The sequence below is a fragment of the Entelurus aequoreus genome, linkage group LG01, assembly GCF_033978785.1.
Source record: "Entelurus aequoreus isolate RoL-2023_Sb linkage group LG01, RoL_Eaeq_v1.1, whole genome shotgun sequence".
In the NCBI taxonomy this organism is placed as follows: domain Eukaryota; kingdom Metazoa; phylum Chordata; class Actinopteri; order Syngnathiformes; family Syngnathidae; genus Entelurus; species Entelurus aequoreus.
In genome coordinates this window covers 57,482,237-57,503,107 of record NC_084731.1, presented here as the reverse complement: position 1 = coordinate 57,503,107, position 20,871 = coordinate 57,482,237, and the positions used below count along the sequence as shown (strand labels likewise).

General features: G+C 40.0%; 1 protein-coding gene across 3 annotated transcripts in view; it reads right to left on the bottom strand.

Annotated features, from left to right (window-relative positions):
• Positions 1-20,871, bottom strand: part of srgap2 (SLIT-ROBO Rho GTPase activating protein 2) — a 246,448-nt gene that overhangs the window by 7,077 nt on the left and 218,500 nt on the right. The window contains exons 17-22 of one of the 3 annotated variants that reach the window (XM_062054845.1): positions 11,056-11,280; positions 6,593-6,672; positions 6,203-6,482; positions 3,488-3,625; positions 2,373-2,574; positions 2,191-2,301 (exon numbers count right to left, since the gene is read on the bottom strand). In XM_062054845.1, the coding sequence (XP_061910829.1) occupies positions 2,191-2,301; positions 2,373-2,574; positions 3,488-3,625; positions 6,203-6,482; positions 6,593-6,672; positions 11,056-11,280 (1,036 nt within the window). The remainder of the gene's footprint in view (positions 1-2,190; positions 2,302-2,372; positions 2,575-3,487; positions 3,626-6,202; positions 6,483-6,592; positions 6,673-11,055; positions 11,281-20,871) is intronic. The other 2 variants (XM_062054860.1, XM_062054852.1) reach the window with 2 other exon arrangements.

The window sequence follows — 20,871 nt, the reverse complement described above, 5'->3', positions numbered from 1 at the left end:
AAAAAATATATGTACTCCATGTAATCACAAATTATGTTAACTTAAATATTGTCTAATTATGCAAAAACATTATCAAACATGCAAACCATTTTTTAAATACTAATAATAATGATTTCATAGCAAGTAATCCATCAAATTGTGCAATGTAAAAGTAGCAATAGATTTCATGGTAAAATTGTGAAATTCACTAATGTTTTCATTTACAGTAATACACCAAAAAAACAAATGTAAATTTTACAGTAAAATTCTGGCAACTGAGCTGCCTTTTTTTTTTTTTTTTTTTTTTTTTACCATAAACACAGCACTACTGTGTTTCAATTTACACTAAATTTTGAGGTGAAATTATTGCAACTTACCATATTTTTTTTACATTTTAGTTAAAAAAAAATCTACTAATAAAATGCATGAAACAATTGAGTAATAATAGTATTCACTGTTAGAAGCGGCTCTCTGGGGCCAAACATAACTGCCATGTGGCTCTCAGTGAAGACGACTTTGACACCTCTGGACTAAGATGTTGAGACATTTATCGACTAGAACCAGACTAAAATTAAATTACTTTACATGATTGAAATATGACTAAAACGAAGAAGATTATGACTAGAACTCAATTAAAAACTGCTGTCAGAATTAACATTTGTTGGTGGTGTGATAAAATAGAAACATACTTGTTTAATAATTGTGAGAACCTTCCCAAAAGAATAGACTTTGATTAGCAGAAACTTAAAACAGTTGACTACAAAAACGATTTTTCTATGTCTGTGATGATCCTAATAACCACAAGTGTTAAAATATTTATGTCAAATAGCAGTGGAAAGTTGTACTTATCTGTTAGATCGGAGCTTGAAAGTTACAAGCGCTAACTTATTAGCATGTAGCATTCTTTTTTTCAATTACATCTAACATAGCTAAATAAGCTGAAATGACCACAATCGCCCCCTAGTGTACGAGAGGCACACTGCGTATGGCCATCAGTCACATTAGAGATAAGATCATGGAAAGTACAACTTCACATGTATCTGTGAAGATAGAAGAAACTGAAATATTTGACTAATCAGACTAATTTAGTACATAGAAAGGTACTGAGTGTAAAAAGTGGCATGACTCTGACAAGGCAGCACAACAATATTCAATGATGACTTTCAAACTAGTACAAAGAACATTATATCATGTGCTGTCATGTGTGTCAGTAGAAATATTTCAGCATACAAGAATTCCACTTCTAACTAGAGAAAACACATTGGAATAAATTGTATAGAAATCTGATGTTTTACACCACAGGTATCAAACTCAAGGCCCGGGGGCCATATCTGGCCCGCCAGCTCCTTTTATGTGGCCCGCAAAGGCCAGGAATTACTTGTTTCTAAATGTAGTCAACTTTCTATTTTGACAGAAAAAAGTACATGTGCTGTGTGCAATTTTATATATTTTAAACTTAATCTAATATTGCAACAAATATTATATCATCGCACATTCCAAACATCAAAATAAGTACTTAAATATCTGCTTGGCTCATGATTTTGAAGCAACTTATCCATCAAATTGTACAATGTAAAAATTATTTTTCGGTGAAAAAAAAAAAAAAAGGTAGTTCAGTTTCCAGAATTTTACCGTAAAAACACAAAACAAAAATAAATGGAATATTGTTTTTTTCAGTTACAGTAATACACCCTAAAAACAACGACCGTGGATTTTACAGTAAAACAGTAGTATTGTTTTCCCATTTACATTTACAGTATACATTGTAAAAAAACATGGTACATTATATGGTAAAATTTTAACAGCTAAACTTTACTCTAAAATCGACATATTTTTCTTAGAGTGTACGTACAAATATATAACAATAAATTGTGAAATGAAGCAATTTAAAATGTATATATTATTCACTGTTACAAGTGGCCCTCAGAGGGCCACTGTTAATGAAAACCAGTTTGACATCCCTGTTTTACACACACACTCACCAACTACAATTGTAGTCCAAGAACCATTCAAAAATAGTTACTAAATAAATCACAAGTTACTCTATACTTTAGTAGTTTTTTTGCGGAATACTTATTTACTCTAGTAATTATTTGGATGACTACTTTTGACTTCTACTTGAGTCATATTATTCTAAAGTAACAGTACTCTCACTTGAGTACTCTACCCACCTCTGATCCTACGTAAAATGAAAGAAAAAGTGAGGCGCACCTGTGAGCTGTGCTCCACCTGCGCTATGACCTCAGGCTCCAGAGGTCTGTGGTTGCTGAAGCTCTTGGAGCGTCCTGCCGGCGTCGTTTTCCGCAGCTGAGGGCTGTCCACCTGGAGAGATCATGAACACGTTGTCATTGGCCGAATGAATCTGAGGGCCGAGGAGCCCCAAGTCTCGGTACCTTGGTCTTCAGCGAGGAGTGGCGAGTGATTGAGTTGAGGATGCTGTGAGCGCTGACCGGACGTTTGTCCGTAGCCTCCTTCACCAGCGCTCCACCCACAGGTAGGGACGCGGTCCTCACCCCTCCGCTGGCTCCTGAGCTATCGCTGTCTGAGCTCCGGAAGGTTCTTCGGATGTTCCCGGACTCTGGACGCTTCCTCATCCTGGATGAGGGAAATATTTTCATAATGGACTATAAGGCGCTACTTTTTTTCCTACGCTTTGAGCCCTGCGGCTTATAAAACGGCACGGCTAATTTATGGATTTTTCTTCGCCATAAAGGTTTGTGTTAATTATCATGAACACAATCATGTTTAGTTTTCATTCAACACAAGCAAAGACACTGAAAAGGTGTGTTATTGTTTGTGCTATGGCGCCCTCTTTTGGACGAGTTTGCTCACTGCAGGTGCTTTGGGTTGAACATCTACAATATTTCCTTCCGTTTGGTGCTTTGTACCCGAAGTAAAAGGGCCGTTCCATTTTCTAGCGTTTCTACTCGTATGGATTCTTCATTCTTCACTCGCAAGTTTTACAATATAACTACAACAATTCCTACTTACTAAAGCGTCCCATGTGTGATGTCTGTAGAAGTGTTTTCAGGCATATTTGTACGTGCTAATGAAGCTAGTGTCGTTAACATTAGCTAATATGCTACGAGTGTCTGTGTTAGTACTATTGACTTACAAAGGAATTATTCTTGTATTGTTTCAGTTTCTCAAATTCACCAAAACGTCACCGTGGAGTTATTGAGTCTGTTTAGCTGATTGGAGAGCTAGCTTGCGCAGCTAGTGGGTCCATGACGGTGACTTCTGTTTTGTTTGGTCATCCGTTTTACTGCCGTGTTACAGACATTGTTTGGAAACAATTAATGTATGTAAATAAACATTTACAGAATATTTCTGTGTAAATAACTCATTTCACAACATATATATCTGTGGATATTAAATGGTAAATATCTATTTCTACTAACATTTAGTGAGTGTGGCTTATATACCGGTGCGCTCTATAGTCCAGTAAAAAAACGGTACTGGTTCCACAAAGAATCCACATTTGTGGTGTATCGCATGTGACACTGACTTGTTGAGGTTGGCCAGGTAGATATCAGCCACGTGAGCTCCAGTGGGTGACGCAGCGCTGCCTCGAGTGGAAACTCTGCCCTCCAGCTGGTCTCTGGCGTCCATGTCAGGTTTTGGGCTGCCTCCTCCTCCATCAGTCCTACAAAACAACTATTATTTGTACTAAACCAAACACAGTGGGACCTCGTTTTCATTTAACCCGGACTTGGTAGAATTCAGTCTTCAATGCTTGTAATTCTTTGCTGACTAACACATTGACACCACACGTCTTTGTGATCTGTTCTAATGAGTACCACCGTAGAATAGGCCAGCACGGGGCCAAAGAAAGTTGCAAATGCAAGCACTTTGTGGAAGTAAAGTATTAAAGTGGTATTTGTGTGGTTTTCTCATTCAATCCTCCCTCTTCACTCACTGCCATCTTCACCAACAAACAGACATCTGGGGTGGGTTGACTTGTTGAGACAAGCGATACGTACTTCATGTTAGTCTCAAAAGTGTTCAATAAGACTCCGATATAAATGTGTGCACGAGTATATATATATATATATATATATATATATATATATATATATATATATATATATATATATATATATATATATATATATTTTATCATATATATATTATCATATATAGATATAACCAGCGACGTGCAGTCAGTGGAGGCAGGTGAGGCGGGGCCTCACGTGCCATCATGGAAAGAAAAAAAATGTAAAAAGAAAAAAAAAAAAATTAAATTGTTATATGTATCCAGTGATTATACTATAAAGTTATTTTCCATTTAACTTCACCAGTTTTAGATAATTTTTATTAAAAATCGCTGAATTTTCACATTTGCCGTTCAAATACTGAGAAGAGACTTGCTGTGATCAGCAGCCAGTTGAGGCACGTCACTCAGTTGTGCCTCAACATGGATTGCGGACTCTGCTAACTGCTGGCCTGCTGTGCAGTGAGACCGTATTGCTATATGAACTATATTATACATTTCCATATTTTAGTTAGCTGAGGTATATAATGTACAGTGTATTTTGTCAACAACTGTATGTGTGTAAGTATTTCTTGTGCTGAGCAATCATAAAACGGCTGCGAAGACGTACTGGCTGAGGCTCGCAGTAATCCCGCCTCCTGGTCGTAGGGAATGCACCCCCTGACGCCAAAAACAATAATGTTCGTGTTGGAGGAGTTGTGAATGAATGAAATATGAACTCCGTGCTGCAGTCTGCAGGTGTACCTAATGTTGTGGCCCTGCAGTCATTCACAACTCCTCCAACACGAACATTATTGTTTTTGCACTTTTTGGCTTCTTATTAAATAACTTTTTTAAATAGATTCAATCTTGCACGTGGAAAGTTCAAGTGTGGGCTTTAGTTGATATAACACTCCCGTCAGGGGGTGCATTCTACGGCAGGGGTGCATTATCCAGCACAACAGTGGCGCATAGACTTCATTTATAAGTAAAGGTAAGACCATAATAACGTTTTTTTAATTAAATGTGCTTTTTTGTGTGCTACAGTTTGTATGTGTAAAGTTAAAGTTAAGTTAAAGTACCAATGATTGTCACACACACACTAGGTGTAATGAAATTTGTCCTCTGCATTTGACCCATCCCCTTGTTCACCCCCTGGGAGGTGAGGGGAGCAGTGGGCAGCAGCGGCGCCGTGCCCGGGAATCATTTTTGGTGATTTAACCCCCAATTCCAACCCTTGATGCTGAGTGCCAAGCAGGGAAGAATGCTGGTATGAGCTTTTAAACATAACCCGTTAACTGCTGCCAATCAAATGGTGAATAAGATACTCTTTAGGGTTCATATGTTTGTAAATCTGACTGTGATGAAGTCAGTGCCTCACCAGCCATGAACCTCACCGCACGTCACTGATATATACTGTATACACACACACACACACACACACACACACACACACACACACACACACACACACACACACACACACACACACACACACACACACACACACACACACACACACACATATACATATATGTATATATGATGTCATGTTTACAGGCAGTCCCATTATAATGTGTTAATTATGAGCATAGGTGTAACAGGTTATGCCAAATTGAATTGTGGGCAATACTGATGTAGGGGAAAAGTGATGGCCAATGCTCATTTGTTACTTAAATGTATTCTGCATTATAATTTTTGCACGTAAATCTATAATTATTTTCTATAAAACTTGTTTTGTGTCAACATTTTTTTGGTGTGGTGTAGAGATTGATTGGATTTATATTATTTCTCAGAGAAAAGTTGCTTTGGTTTTCATGATTTGCTCTTCGTCCACCAAACTTTTGGAACGTATTGCTGATAAAAAAAAACCCACAAATGCTATGTTAAGTCTGTCATTGTTTCTTTTGATCTGCAAAAAAACTTTTACTTGTAGTTAAATTAGTGATGAATGACTATTGCAAAAAATCAACTAAATGTAAAGAGATTGTCTCTTTGTACGGGACATAAAGTGTTTCCAATAAAAGAGGCCAGTGAACCTCTTCAAGACAATGAAATGGGTTAGTTGTGCATAAAGCTGACACGTAAAGTATCCCCCACTGAAGTGCATTTGGCCACAAGTGGAGTGTCCCTCTGAGGTCTGTGTCATAAGTGGTCTCCATGCAGCACACAGGTCAGGTGATGTTGACGCCCCATTATCGTTACTTTGCAAGAGGGGGATTTGAAAAGGCATTGAGTGAGGGATCTTACACGTCTTGGACCACAATGTACTGATGTGGCACCAGTCCGTCCACGCCATTGTGTCGGCCCTCCCACCAGTCGTCGGACGCTCGCTGGTAGAGAACCAGAGAGGCTCCCTTCTTGAAGGACAGCTCGCGACTGGTGCGGCCGGAGTAGTCGAAGCGGGCGATGGCTTCCACCGGGTCCGACTCTGAAACAGCCAAGGTGCCTGGAGTTGAGAGGACGGTGGACAGAGACGGGGTGGCGACAAACCAGAAGAGAAAGAGCGATGCAGAGTCGGTTAGAGCTGCTGTTGAGGAATGAATGATCAAGTAGTGACAAGGCCATTAGGGAGCTGGTGGAAAAGCTTTCAGCCGCAAAGAGAGGAGGTCTGAGACCTCGAGGGAGGGTTTTACGCACCGTCGTCGCTGTGGCGGCTGACGGACACGGTGTCGGGCGCCGGCTCTTCAACCAGGGGGGGTTCACAGTGAGGACTGTCACTAGAATGGACAAAAGAGGACAGAGGAGTTGTGTCAGAGGCGGTCTGAGCTTAGTGTCACATACGTGTGTCGCAACATTTGACATCATAACATTCTCCCTGAAACAAGAAGGACCCGAGCTATCACTTTGATGACCACAAATCATAAGTACTTCTGATTGGTGGACTTCATTTTTAAGCTAAAATAAACTCAATTCATTGCTGGTTAATACATATACATAAACATATACACATATATATACATACATACATACTTTTACACACATATACATATATATACATATATACACACACACACACATATATATATATATATATATATATATATATATATATATATATATATATATATATATATATATATATATATATATATATATATATATATATATACACACACACATATATATATATATATATATATATATATACATATATACATATACAAGCATACATATACATATATATATATATATATATATATATATATATATATATATATATATATATATATATATATATATACATACATATATATATACATATATAAGCATACATACATATATATATATATATATATATATATATATATATATATATATATATATATCTACATATATACAGTATATACATATCCATCCATCCATTTTCTACCGCTTGTCCCTTTTGGGGTCGCGGGGGGTGCATATATATATACATATATATATACATACATACAGTATATACTGTATTTTTATATATATATATATATATATATATATATATATACATACATTAGAGATGCACGGTCTGCGGACACAACCGCGGAGTCCGCGGATATACCGCGGGTCGGGCGAGTGACATGACGAAAAAAATTTATTTTAAATAGATTCGGGCGGGTGGCGGTTGAACCAAAAAAAAGTAGAAATACGGTTGGATATGTTAAACGAATTAGTCTACGTTACCTAGGCTATACCAAATAAGCCCATGTCTAACCTATATTGAGTTCGGTCAGCTGAATAATTTTGATGGTTACGTGTTGTTTGGGCGCACTACAATGCAAAGGAATTAAGGCAATTGCGTTGTTTATTGTGTTTTTTTTCTATTCGAGATATACTACTGTGTGTTAATTATTTGGCCTCGCTTTCAAGTGAAGCGCATCTCCGATTGGCTACAATGTAAGGCTATTTAGCCTGCTTTGTTTGTCGCGACCGTCTATTTTCCTTATAATTCAAGTTTGATGATAAAGTGCAGTCTGATGGGTTTGATTTCCCCCCTTCAGCTATTTGCCTTGGCCAATAAGTTGCAGGTAATTTATTATTATTATTTATTTAATTTATTTTAGTTTAAATAGGGATGACATACATATGTTATTGTATAATTTAAGTTTGTGCGCGTGATTGACAGCCTAAGGCTTATGAGGCACATTTCTTATTTATTTATTTATTTCAACTTAAAACTGTATGAGCCTATGCCTATGCCTACAACATAGGCTATGTGTTTATCTTTACTTTCCTGCCTGTCGTGGACAATGGAGATTGTCTGATATTTTGTCATGGCTGCAGATCAATCAATAAAGGTTCATCTTTGTCGCGAAATTGTTCACTGTTTCACTGTGCACCCCGCCCTCGTCCCTATTTGAGCATTACAACGTTAACAAGTTAATATTCATTGAAATAAATTCAGAAATTTTTTTGCCTGTATGTGGGCTCTGTACCGAGGATGTCGTTGTGGCTTGTACAGCCCTTTAAGACACTTGTGATTTAGGGCTGTATAAATAAACATTGATTGATAACGAAAATATAGGCCTAGTCTTTCTAAAACATTTTTTTAACTTCTTAAAAGCATCGTTCTGCTTGCTGCAACTGCGCACACAAAGTGTGATGAACGCACTCCTGATCTGAGGACATTGGCAACAATAGTCAACACTTTCTTAATGGAAATGACAATAATATTATAATAATGATAAATAATATTATCACGCATTAATATCTCTTAGCCACTAATGCGTGGCCAAGAGATATTAATGCGTGGCACGCATTGAATGTCTCTGCTGCATTGGATCAGTCTCCTTTCTTTAACAAGCAAAAGCTTTCTAACCTCACTAATGCCTTGCATCGTCTATATTAGATATATAACAACGGGCGGGTGGCGGGCGGATGTGGTTTTGATAAAATGTTGGTTCGGGTGGATGACGACTTTTTTGATGCGGTTGCGGATGAAATAATTGCCTATCCGCACATCTCTAATATATATATACATACATACAGTATATATACATACATATGTATATACACATACATATACAGTATATACAAATACAGTATATACACATACACACATACTGTATATATACATACATATACAGTATATATATATACATACATACACACACATACTGTATATATACATACATATACAGTATATATACATACATACACACTCATACTGTGTATATATACAAACATACATACACACACATACTGTATACATACATACATATATATGTATATACATGCATATATTTGTAAATATATACATACATATACATATATATGGATATATATATGTGTAAAGGCTATATGTATATATATATACAGTATATACATACATATGCACATATATACATACACATATATGCACATATATACGTGTATACATACACATATAAAAACCCCGTTTCCATATGAGTTGGGAAATTGTGTTAGATGTAAATATAAACGGAATACAATGATTTGCAAATCCTTTTCAACCCATATTCAATTGAATGCACTACAAAGACAAGATATATATATATATATATATATATATATATATATATATATATATATATATATATATATATATATATATATATATATATATATATATATATATAGGACTGTCTCAGAAAATTAGAATATTGTGATAAAGTCCTTTATTTTCTGTAATGCAACTAAAAACATGGAAATGTCATACATTCTGGATTCATTACACATCAACTGAAATATTGCAAGCCTTTTATTATATTAATATTGCTGATTATGGCATACAACTTAAGAAAACTCAAAAATCCCATCTCAAAAAATTAGAATATTTCCTCAGACCAAGTAAAAAATAAAGATTTATAACAGCAAAACAAAATCAAACATTTGAAAATGTCAATTAATGCACTCAGTACTTGGTTGGGAATCCTTTTGCACGGATTACTGCATCAATGCGGCGTGGCATGCAGGCAATCAGCCTGTGGCATTGCTGAGGTGTTATGGATGCCCAGGATGCTTCAATAGCGGCCTTTAGCTCATTTGCATTATTGGGTCTGGTGTCTTTCAGCTTCTTCTTCACAATACCCCACAAATTCTCTATGGGGTTCAGGTCAGGGGAGTTGGCAGGCCAATCGAGGACAGTAATGCCATGGTCAGTACACCAGTTACTGGTGGTTTTGGCACTGCTGGATCATGATGGAAAATGAAATCATCATCTCCATAGAGTTTTCAACAGATGGAAGCATGTAGTGCTCTAAAATCATCTCTTGGTACACAGCTGCATTGACTCTGGACTTGATGAAACACAGTGGACCAACACCAGCAGCTGACATGGCTCCCCAAACCATTGCTGACTGTGGGAACTTCACACTGGATTTCAAGCAACTTGGATTTTGCTCCTCTCCAGCCTTCCTCCAGACTCTAGCGCCTTGACTTCCAAATGAAATACAAAACTTGCTTTTGTCTGAAAACAGGACTCTGGACCACTCTACAGCTGTCCAGTGCTTCTTTTCCATAGCCCAAGTCAGAAGCTTCTTCCGTTGTCTTGAGTTCAGGAGTAGCTTGACTATGGGAATACGGCTACTGTACATGCTTCCATCTGTTGAAAAGCTCTATGGAGATGATGATTTCATTTTCCAGCATGATCCAGCAGTGCCAAAACCACCAGTAACTGGTGTACTGACCATGGCATTACTGTCCTTGATTGGGCTGCCAACTCCCCTGACCTGAACCTCATAGAGAATTTGTGGGGTATTGTGAAGAAGAAGCTGAAAGACACCAGACCCAATAATGCAAATGAGCTAAAGGCCGCTTCAATAGCGGCCTTTACCTCATCCAGAATGTATGACATTTTCATGTTTTTAGTTGCATTACAGAAAATAAAGGACTTTATCACAATATTCTAATTTTCTGAGACAGTCCTGTAAATATATATATATACAGCATGTAAAGGCTATATATATATATATATATATATATATATATATATATATATATATATATATATATATATATATATATATATATATATATATATATATATATATATACATATACTTATGTACTTTACATGCAGTCGGCTTTCGCCCCCCCGGCCAAAATTGCCAATGCGGCCCCAAGTCAATTTGCTTGATTTGAACCTTTCCCCCCCAAGGCTTTACCAGAAGTCCTCGCCAGCTCCAGGGATGGTGTAGATGGGGCCCTGAAGGTCCTGCAGTCCCGGGAAGATGGCGTCGTGGTGGATGATGATTGTTTTCATGAGTTCGTTGACATGGGCCTGGCAGGAGACCTGGTCGTGGCCCTCAGGGACAGACATCAGGGTGGGGCCAAAGCAGATGGCCAGGTTGTAGGGGTCCATCATGTTGTCCTCACTGTACTGGGACAGACTGGGTCGGAGAAAGACGACATCATTACAGTTAAACAAGCCTCACCCTGTAGTGTGTGAGCTCTGGATGTGTGTCAGTCTGTCCTTCCACTTCATTTTTCAATGTGTGTGTGAAAGGAACTTGGTACTTTTTTGGCACTGACCGAATCATGCTGGTTCTACCTGGCACCGATTCACGTTAAATCCAACGGTGCCAAGTTACAGTACCTGGGTGGTGCGTAACCCAGAGTTTCCGACTTTTCACACTTTGGCAATTACTCCAGCAGCACTGAGAGCGGACTGAGTTTTTTATGCCAACAAAGTAATTCACACAAAAAAACACTCAAACGTAAGTAAAGTAAGGCTACACTTTTTTTTTTCTTTTTTTTTTTTAACTAAAATTGCACAACATTTTCATTGTGGGGTATTGTGTGTAGAATTTTGAGGACAAAAATGAATGTATTACATTTTGGAAAAAGGCTGCAACATAACAAAACATGGGAAAAGTAAAGGGCTGTGAATACTTTCCAGATGCACTGTACATTGGCTTTGCTGTTGACATGCTACTGATTAGCATTAGCAAACTTAAATGGCGATTTCATCACATCAAAATGTGTGAATGAAAACTACAACTAAGATGCACGTCACAATCAAACAACTGGTGCATAATAGATACAATACTTACAGTATTAACACCTTTTAGGGCGCAACAAAAGATCTATCTTGGACTTTCAACTGTTGTTGTGTGAACACCACAAGGCATCCGTGTGTTATTCTACACCAAAAATCATCTACTTATCATTCTTATTCCGCCCGCCTATAACTCCCACGTCGCTCATCTGATTGATCCTGTTCAAACGTCAACAAACGCCTCCCAAATTTTCCGATTTTACAGTAATTCATCATTTAACGTTATTCTTACCCTTTTTTCGTCTACTCCTCTCATGTCTCTCAGCCAACTTCAACCACTGCACCATCCAAACATTCATCTTGATCAGGACAACAAAACTTGCATATTTTTAAACTGTAAAAATCCCCCTTTTTTCTGGTATTCATGGTTATCCACAATATTGGACAATATAATTGGTACCCCTTCCATCATTCTGACTAAAGGGCCGAAATATATTACTGACATGCTCCCACTATATAAGCCCTCTAGATCACTAAGATCTTCTGAGACCAATCTCCTTAGCGGTTACAAGAGTAAACTCAAATCAAGGGAGAGCATCATTCAGTCACTATGCAACAAATAGCTGGAATAAACTTCCTGAAGATGTCAGACTTTCCCCAACTGACTACTTTTAAAACTAGACTGAAGACTTTTATGTTCACCTTAGCTTTCAGCTAAATCTTTTAATCTTTTAACGTCTGCACTGTTTTTATTTTTATTGTCTGCATTTTAATTTTGCTTTTATTTTCTTTCATTTCACTTTGTTGTCTGTGAAGCACTTTGAGTCTGCCTTGTGTATGAAAAGCGCATACAAATAAAGTTGCCTTGCCTTGCCTTGCCTAAAGGTGACATTCCCCCCCCCCTAAAACTAACCTTGACTGCAAGTAAATGTTCTGCACTACCAGGAAATATGTTTGTTGTAGTAAAAAAGAAAAACATTGATTTTGTCTGAAATTAGCCAAAAAGCAATACTGTCGCAGAAATGCATTGTGGGTAACCATGTCATTTTGACCTATTGCATTAAGAGTACATGGTAGGGGCTATCTTTGTAAATCAATCACTTTTGCAGCTCATATAAATTATATTAATGATCATTTATGATGTTTGTATAACAGACTTTATCTGAATTAATTCCTGGTCGGATCAAAAATATGGCTTGAACCAGGTGGGTCAAATTAGTATTTTAGGCTACATTCCACTCGCATTTCAGTTTGGCTTTATTTTGGAATGTTATATACATATATACTTACATCATGTATATAAAACCTTAAGGGAGGTGTTTGGATGTTTTTTAAGGGGCTTTATAGTCAGAATTGAACGCTTCCTATAGGCTCCATTGTAAGATGACTTTTGATCGCATTTATTTAATATATAGAATGCATTAAAAAAAAAAAATCCATCCGTCGTCATGTCTCTCATAATCATTGTGAACGATAGGCAAAATTCCCCAAAAAGTGAACTTTAATGTCATACTTGCAAATGAGACTCAAACATGTTGTAATAAAACAAGATACAACAACCAGACAGTGGTGATCATAAGCAGCTCATTTTTTAAATGTTGCAATAATAAAAAAAAAGATTTTATAATCAAAAACAATTAACATTTATTAACACACACAAATGTACCAACAATTGGTACCCTTAAGTATCGGTATCGATTCAAATCTATCGGTTCAAATCTGAACGGTACATATCCCAATGTGTGTGTGTGTGTGTGTGTTCTTGTATTTCTACCATTCTTGAGACATCAACAAGGAAAAGTACCTTCCATATGAGGAGGTGTGAACAAGTTAGGACATAAATCATGGTCCCAATACAGAAAACCATTGCATCTAATAGAGAATGTCTCATTTGCACCTCTGGTGGTGAAATCCTCTGGTCAACATATGAAATAACAAGTGTGTGTAAAAACAATTTGAAGTACTCCCCCTCTGGCCAACATATGTAATAACAAGTGTGTGAAAGAAAATGAAATGCGCAAGGCGCAACGCAAGGCTATTAAAGAACTTTCCACCGCAGCAGAACGGAGCAGTCACTGGCTGTGGCTGAAGCGCAGGGATGCAGCATGGGCTGCCAAATAACCACGTGGTGCCACCATGTGACACACACCCAGGTCTGATCAGCCTGTGGTGGGCCAACCTCGGCAGAGGGTGTCTTGTGATAAATGGCCGAAACGCCCAATGACGTCGGGGAACACAACTGAAGATGTGTTGTACTGGTGGCACCACGTGATTAGTGCCAAACTCCACCCCACCCAAGAGGACATCTCCAACCCCATTTAATTGTTGTGCTGAAAATTTAGGGATCTTTAACAACTAGTCCTATTAAGAACCCTGATGTCTGGTGTCAAAACCAGTGACCGCTGCGAAAGGGCAGCTGACAACCTGGGAAAGACCTGGTGACGGCCTGAAGAGACTGCTGACAGGTGGGAACAGACCCCAACAGGGCTGGCACGGGTTAGCTACCCTTGCTAGCAGGACCCTTTCACTACACAGTGACCTGGATCCACCCAACAATTGCTACGGAAAATTCAAAAGGAAAAATACCCCTAGAGTCTGCGAGAGCGGGGGCGGAAGATGACTCACCGGTAGACCACATGGTAACAGACCCTGGAACGGAAACGACAATGAGTCAAATGATCAGCATGATAGGTAATGGAGTAACAGCCCTGGCAGGACACAAGTTACAAAGCTGCATCTGTGGCTGGAAAAAGTTCACAACAGAGAAGGGTCTCAAGATCCACCAGGGCAGGAAAAGGTGTCTGAGAGAGCTTAGCGAGGGGCCTCGCATTGACCACTACTTCCTCAGAGGTAGGGAAAATCAGTCGAGTGAAGCCCAGCGGCAGGATAGTCACCACAGTCCACAGGGTATCACAACCCCAGACGAAGCTCAATCAGGCACACATTCAACAACGAACGTGAGTCCAGAGCCCACTCAACCACAGACAGCAGTAGAGAGGAAGATGAATGGACAGAAGCCTCAAATCTTGTGGCCTAAATCCTGCCAGAAAAAGGAGTGGGAAACCACCGACACAAACCTTGTCCATCTTTTAGAAGGTCTGAAAGGGTGTGTGGAAAAAAAGCTGGACAAGATTGGAGAGATTATTTACAGCTATGGAGCGGAGAGATTTGGGGTGAAAAGTAAGAACCTTACGACACAGACGGAATCGTCGGCCCCTCTCAAGTCCAGGAGACAACAAGAGATTGAAAGACTTGTGAAAGAAAGAAGGGGCCTGCGAAAGCAGTGGAAAAAGGCCACAGAAGTGGAAAGGAAAGGACTTGAAGCACTACAGGGCGACATCAAGCAGCGACTTGCAACACTGCGAAGAGCAGAACGCCTGAGAAAGCAACATAAAAAGAAAGAGCGAATGAGGACTGCCTTCTACAGAGATCCTTACAAGTTCGTCAAAGACCTCTTTGTCAAGGAGAAAACTGGAATCCTCAAAGTACCCATAAGGGAACTAGAGGAGCACCTGAGGAAGACCTACTCGGACAGCCAGAGGCATGTGCCAGCCAGCATTCCAGATGACATGCCACCAATCGAACCACCTGAGCACCAGTTTGAAACGAGGCCCCCCACATGGAGAGAAGTTGAGAGCACTGTAAAGCGGGCAAGAACAGCCTCAGCCCCTGGACCCAACGGCGTCCCATATAGGCTCTATAAGAACACTCCAGGCGTCTTGAAGTACCTCTGGAAGCTAATGAAAGTGGTGTGGGAAAAAGGAATTATACCAAAGGTATGGCGAAGAGCAGGGGGGATCCTGATTCCCAAAGAGAAGAATTCCTCAACCATCGACCAGTTCCGCCAGATCAGTCTTCTGAATGTGGAAGGAAAAATATTCTTCAGTGTTGTGGCCCACAGGCTCTCAGTATTCTTGCTGAAGAACAACTATGTTGACACCTCAGTGCAGAAGGCAGGGATAGGTGGTTTCTCAGGATGCCTGGAACACACAAATGTCATCTGGCACCAGATACAGACGGCCAAGAAGGACAAGAAAGACCTGCATGTGGTTTTCTTAGATCTTGCCAATGCCTTCGGGTCAGTGCCTCATGAAATTCTATGGACAGCGTTCAACTTCTTCCAGGTCCCTGAGGGCATCACAAGGATGGTGAAAGCCTACTTCCAGGACCTCCAGTTCTGCGTCACAGCACAGGCCAGTACAACTGCCTGGCAGCACCTCGAGATAGGCATAATGGCGGGCTGCACCATCTCTCCACTGGCGTTTACCATGGCAATGGAGCTCATTATTCGAGCATCCCGATGGGTGGTTGGAGGGGAGCGGTTAAAGAGCGGGCTGCGTCTTCCTCCAATAAGGGCGTACATGGACGACATGACAACAATAACAACAACAAATGCATGCACCAAACGCCTGCTGGATAAACTCCAGGGAAACATCAAATGGGCATGAATGGAGGTTAAACCAAGCAAATCCCGCAGTATCTCCATCATCAAGGGCCAGCTCACCAATGAGAGGTTCCACATCAACAACGAGCCAATACCAACAGTTCTAGAAAAGCCTATCAAAAGCCTTGGCCGCTGGTATAGCGCAGAACTCAAAGACTCCAAGCAGGTGGACCAACTCAGGCAGGATACAATCAGTGGCCTCAACAGATCAATAACACCGCTCTCCCTGGGAAGCTGAAACTGTGGTGCTTTCAGTTTGGGCTGCTGCCCCGTCTCATGTGGCCAATTTACATCTATGAGGCAGCTCTATCCCATGCCAATCGGCTGGAGAGGCTGGTGAATGCACAAGTGAGGAAATGGCTTGGACTGCCGAGATGTCTTAGCAGCGTAGGCCTGTATGGCAACGGAGCCCTCTCCTTACCGATCTCAAGCGTGGTGGAGGAGTACAAATGTGCCAAATCAAGGCTGGAAATGACTCTCACAGACTCCTGGGATCCATTCGTCAGAGGTGCTGCTCCAACCCTAGCGACAGGGAGGAAATGGAATCCATCTGCAGCAGTCGCAGTGGCAAAGACTGCCCTCAGACACCGGGATATAGTGGGGCATGTCCAATATGGCAGAGGGGGCCTTGGTGTGGAAGCAACAACACCCACGTGGCAAAAGGCAACTGCAACCGAACGGCGGCACATGGTGGTGGAGGAAGTGCGCCACCAGGAGGAAGCAGCCAGGTGTGCCAAGGCAGTCTCCCAAGCCCAGCAGGGCCGCTGGATGAGGTGGGAGGGCGTGGAGAGGAGAACAATCACGTTGAACCAAATATGGAACATGGAGTCTAATAGACTAAGTTTCATAATTAGAGCCACATATGATGTCCTGCCCTCTCCAACCAACCTACATCTCTGGTATGGAGAGGACCCAGCCTGTCTCCAGTGTACAGTCCCAGCAACCCTCAAACACATCTTGGTAGGTTGCAAGACCAGTCTGACTCAAGGGAGATACACCTAGCGCCACAACCAGGTACTGAAGTGCTTGGCTGCCGAACTTGAGAATAAGAGAGTGGTCACCAATGCCATGCCTCTAAATGCTCAGGCAACCTTCCCACGCAAAACAACTTTCATCCGGGAAGGAGAGAAACGGCGGACCAAGCCATCACCTCCAGACTTGGGCCCACTAAACGCAGCCCGAGATTGGGAAATGCGGGTAAACCTCAGACAGAGACTTATCTTACCACCCGAGATTGCAGCAACCAGCCTGCGCCCAGACCTGGTCCTCTGGTCCTTGTCCTGCCGCCGTGTCTTCATCGTTGAGCTAACGGTCCCATGGGAGGACGCCATCGATGAAGCATTCGAACGGAAGAGTCTGCGATATACCAACTTGGCAGCTGAAGCAGAGGCACGGTGCTGGAACGTGAAGGTGTGGCCAGTGGAGGTGGGCTGTAGAGGCTTTGTAGCCAGTTCCACCACAAGTCTCCTGAAAGAAGTAGGAATCAGAGGACAGGCCCAACGCAAGGCTATTAAAGAACTTTCCACCGCAGCAGAACAGAGCAGTCACTGGCTGTGGCTGAAGCGCAGGGATGCAGCATGGGCTGCCAAATAACCACGTGGTGCCACCATGCGACACACACCCAGGTCTGATCAGCCTGTGGCGGGCCAACCTCGGCAGAGGGTGTCTTGTGATAAATGGCCGAAACGCCCAATGACGTCGGGGAACACAACTGAAGATGTGTTGTACTGGTGGCACCACGTGATTAGTGCCAAACTCCACCCCACCCAAGAGGACATCTCCAACCCCATTTAATTGTTGTGCTGAAAATTTAGGGATCTTTAACAACTAGTCCTATTAAGAATCCTGGTCGGATCAAAAATATGGCTTGAACCAGGTGGGTCAAATTAGTATTTTAGGCTACATTCCACTCGCATTTCAGTTGGGCTTTTTTTTGGAATGTTATATACATATATACTTACATCATGTATATAAAACCTTAATGGAGGTGTTTGGATGTTTTTTAAGGGGCTTTATAGTCAGAATTGAACGCTTCCTATAGGCTCCATTGTAAGATGACTTTTGATCGCATTTATTTAATATTTAGAATGCATTAAAAAAAAAAAAATCCATCCGTCGTCATGTCTCTCATAATCATTGTGAACGATAGCCAAAATTCCCCAAAAAGTGAACTTTAATGTCATACTTGCAAATGAGACTCAAACATGTTGTAATAAAACAAGATACGACAACCAGACAGTGGTGATCATAAGCAGCTCATTTTTTAAATGTTGCAATAAAAAAAAAAAGATTTTATAATCAAAAACAATTAACATTTATTAACACACACAAATGTACCAACAATTGGTACCCTCAAGTATCGGTATCGATTCAAATCTATCGGTTCAAATTTGAACGGTACCTGTCCCAATGTGTGTGTGTGTGTGTGTTCTTGTATTTCTACCATTCTTGAGACATCAACAAGGAAAAGTGCCTTCCATATGAGGAGGTGTGAACAAGTTAGGACATAAATCATGGTCTAAATACAGAAAACCATTGCATCTAGTAGAGAATGTCTCATTTGCACCTCTGGTGGTGAAATCCTCTGGTCAACATATGAAATAACAAGTGTGTGTAAAAACAATTTGAAGTGCTCCCCCTCTGGCCAACATATGTAATAACAAGTGTGTGAAAGAAATTGAAATGTGCCCCGTTTGGCCAAAAGTAATTTAAAAAATCAAAATAAATATGTAGATAGACACATACTGTAATAACTTGACGTAAATAATGTAGATTAAAAACCAATTACAAACAAAAAATTCAACAACTATATAATAAACTAAAATCTTACCTTTTTTATATTTGCATAGTATGTAATATATTATTAATGTTGTAAATACAAATCTTTATATATCTAGAAAGGTAGGTCCTAAAGAGGTAGGCATTTTTCAGAGGTCTCAAGAAGGTAACAAATACAAGAATGAGTTATTGTGCAGAAATATGGGGAAACAACTACAAATGTGCGCTACATTCGTTAACCATGTTACAAAAAAGATCAATTATACTGATACATAATGTTGAATATAGAGAACATACAAACACTTTATTTATTGAGTCAAAAATATTAAAGTTTGATGATTTGGTAAAATTGCAAACAGCTAAAATGATGTACAAAGCAAACTATAACCTGCTACCAAAGAATGTACAACAATTCTTCTCAACAAAAGAGGATAAATATAACCTTAGAGTAGGGCTGGGCGATATGGCCTTTTATTAATATCTGAATATTTTTTAGGCCATGTCACGATACATGATATATATCTCCATATTTTACCTTAGCCTTGAATGAACACTTGATGCATATAATCACAGCAGTATGATGATTCTATGTGTCTACATTAAAACATTCTTCTTCATACTGCATTAATATATGCTCATTTTAAACTTTCATGCAGAGAGGGAAATCACAACTAAGTCAATTGACCAACACTGTATTTATTAAATAGTTATTAAGCAGTGGCACAAACATTCATGTCATTTCAAAACAGAAAGTGCAAGATTGTCAGAGACATTTTAAAACAAGCTATGAGTGCACTTTTGTGCATGATGTCACTAAGATGACATATCAAAACAACACTAAATTAAAGTGCACTTTTTGTACAGAACGCCACTACAATAGTTAAAAACAGATAAAGTGCACTTTTGTACATGATGTCACACAAGATATTTCAATAACTCTCACATAAAAATTAACTGTATATTAGGAAATCAAATAGTGTATGTCCTTCGCTATGTGGTAGTTTACTGCGGACGTTATCTCCTTCTGTTGTTGATTTTTTTTTGCATACGGTGTTGATCTTGAAATAGTTGCTTGGGCATTTTGTTGGTGTGGCACCGGCCGGACATGTTGACATGCAGAGTTTCAAGCACTCTTCATTCTCTAGCGGGTGACTTTTCAAATGATGCTACAGTAGGTACCCTGGCCGAGTCATACCAAAGACTATAAAAAAATGAGACCCATTACCTCCCTGCTTGACACTCAGTATCAAGGGTTGGAATTGGGGGTTAAATCACCAAAAATGATTGCCGGGCGCGGCCACCGCTGCTGCTCACTGCTCCCCTCACCTCCCAGGGGGTGATCAAGGGTGATGGGTCAAATGCAGAGAATAATTTCGCCACACCTAGTGTGTGTGTGACAATCATTGGTACTTTAACTTAATTAGTAGTGCTACTACTTTTTGTAGCAACGCTTTTGCCGCATAATTGTTCAACATATTCCCGCTTGAAGCCAAACCACCGCCAGACGATGGACCCCGTGCTGTTTTTCTTGGGAATTAATTCTTCTTCCTTCATTTGTTACCAGATTCGCACCTTCTCTCTCTCTCTCGTATTACCGCTAGCACAACAGCTAATGTTACCATGCCACTACCTGTCTGCTCGGCGAGGGCGTATGACGTTGCACACATGACAGTATGTGACGTATGTAAGAAGGTGCACTTGTTTTATGTCTCTGTGAGAAGGGGAGACAAGAAAGAATGAAGAAAAGCCTGTAGTCCATTG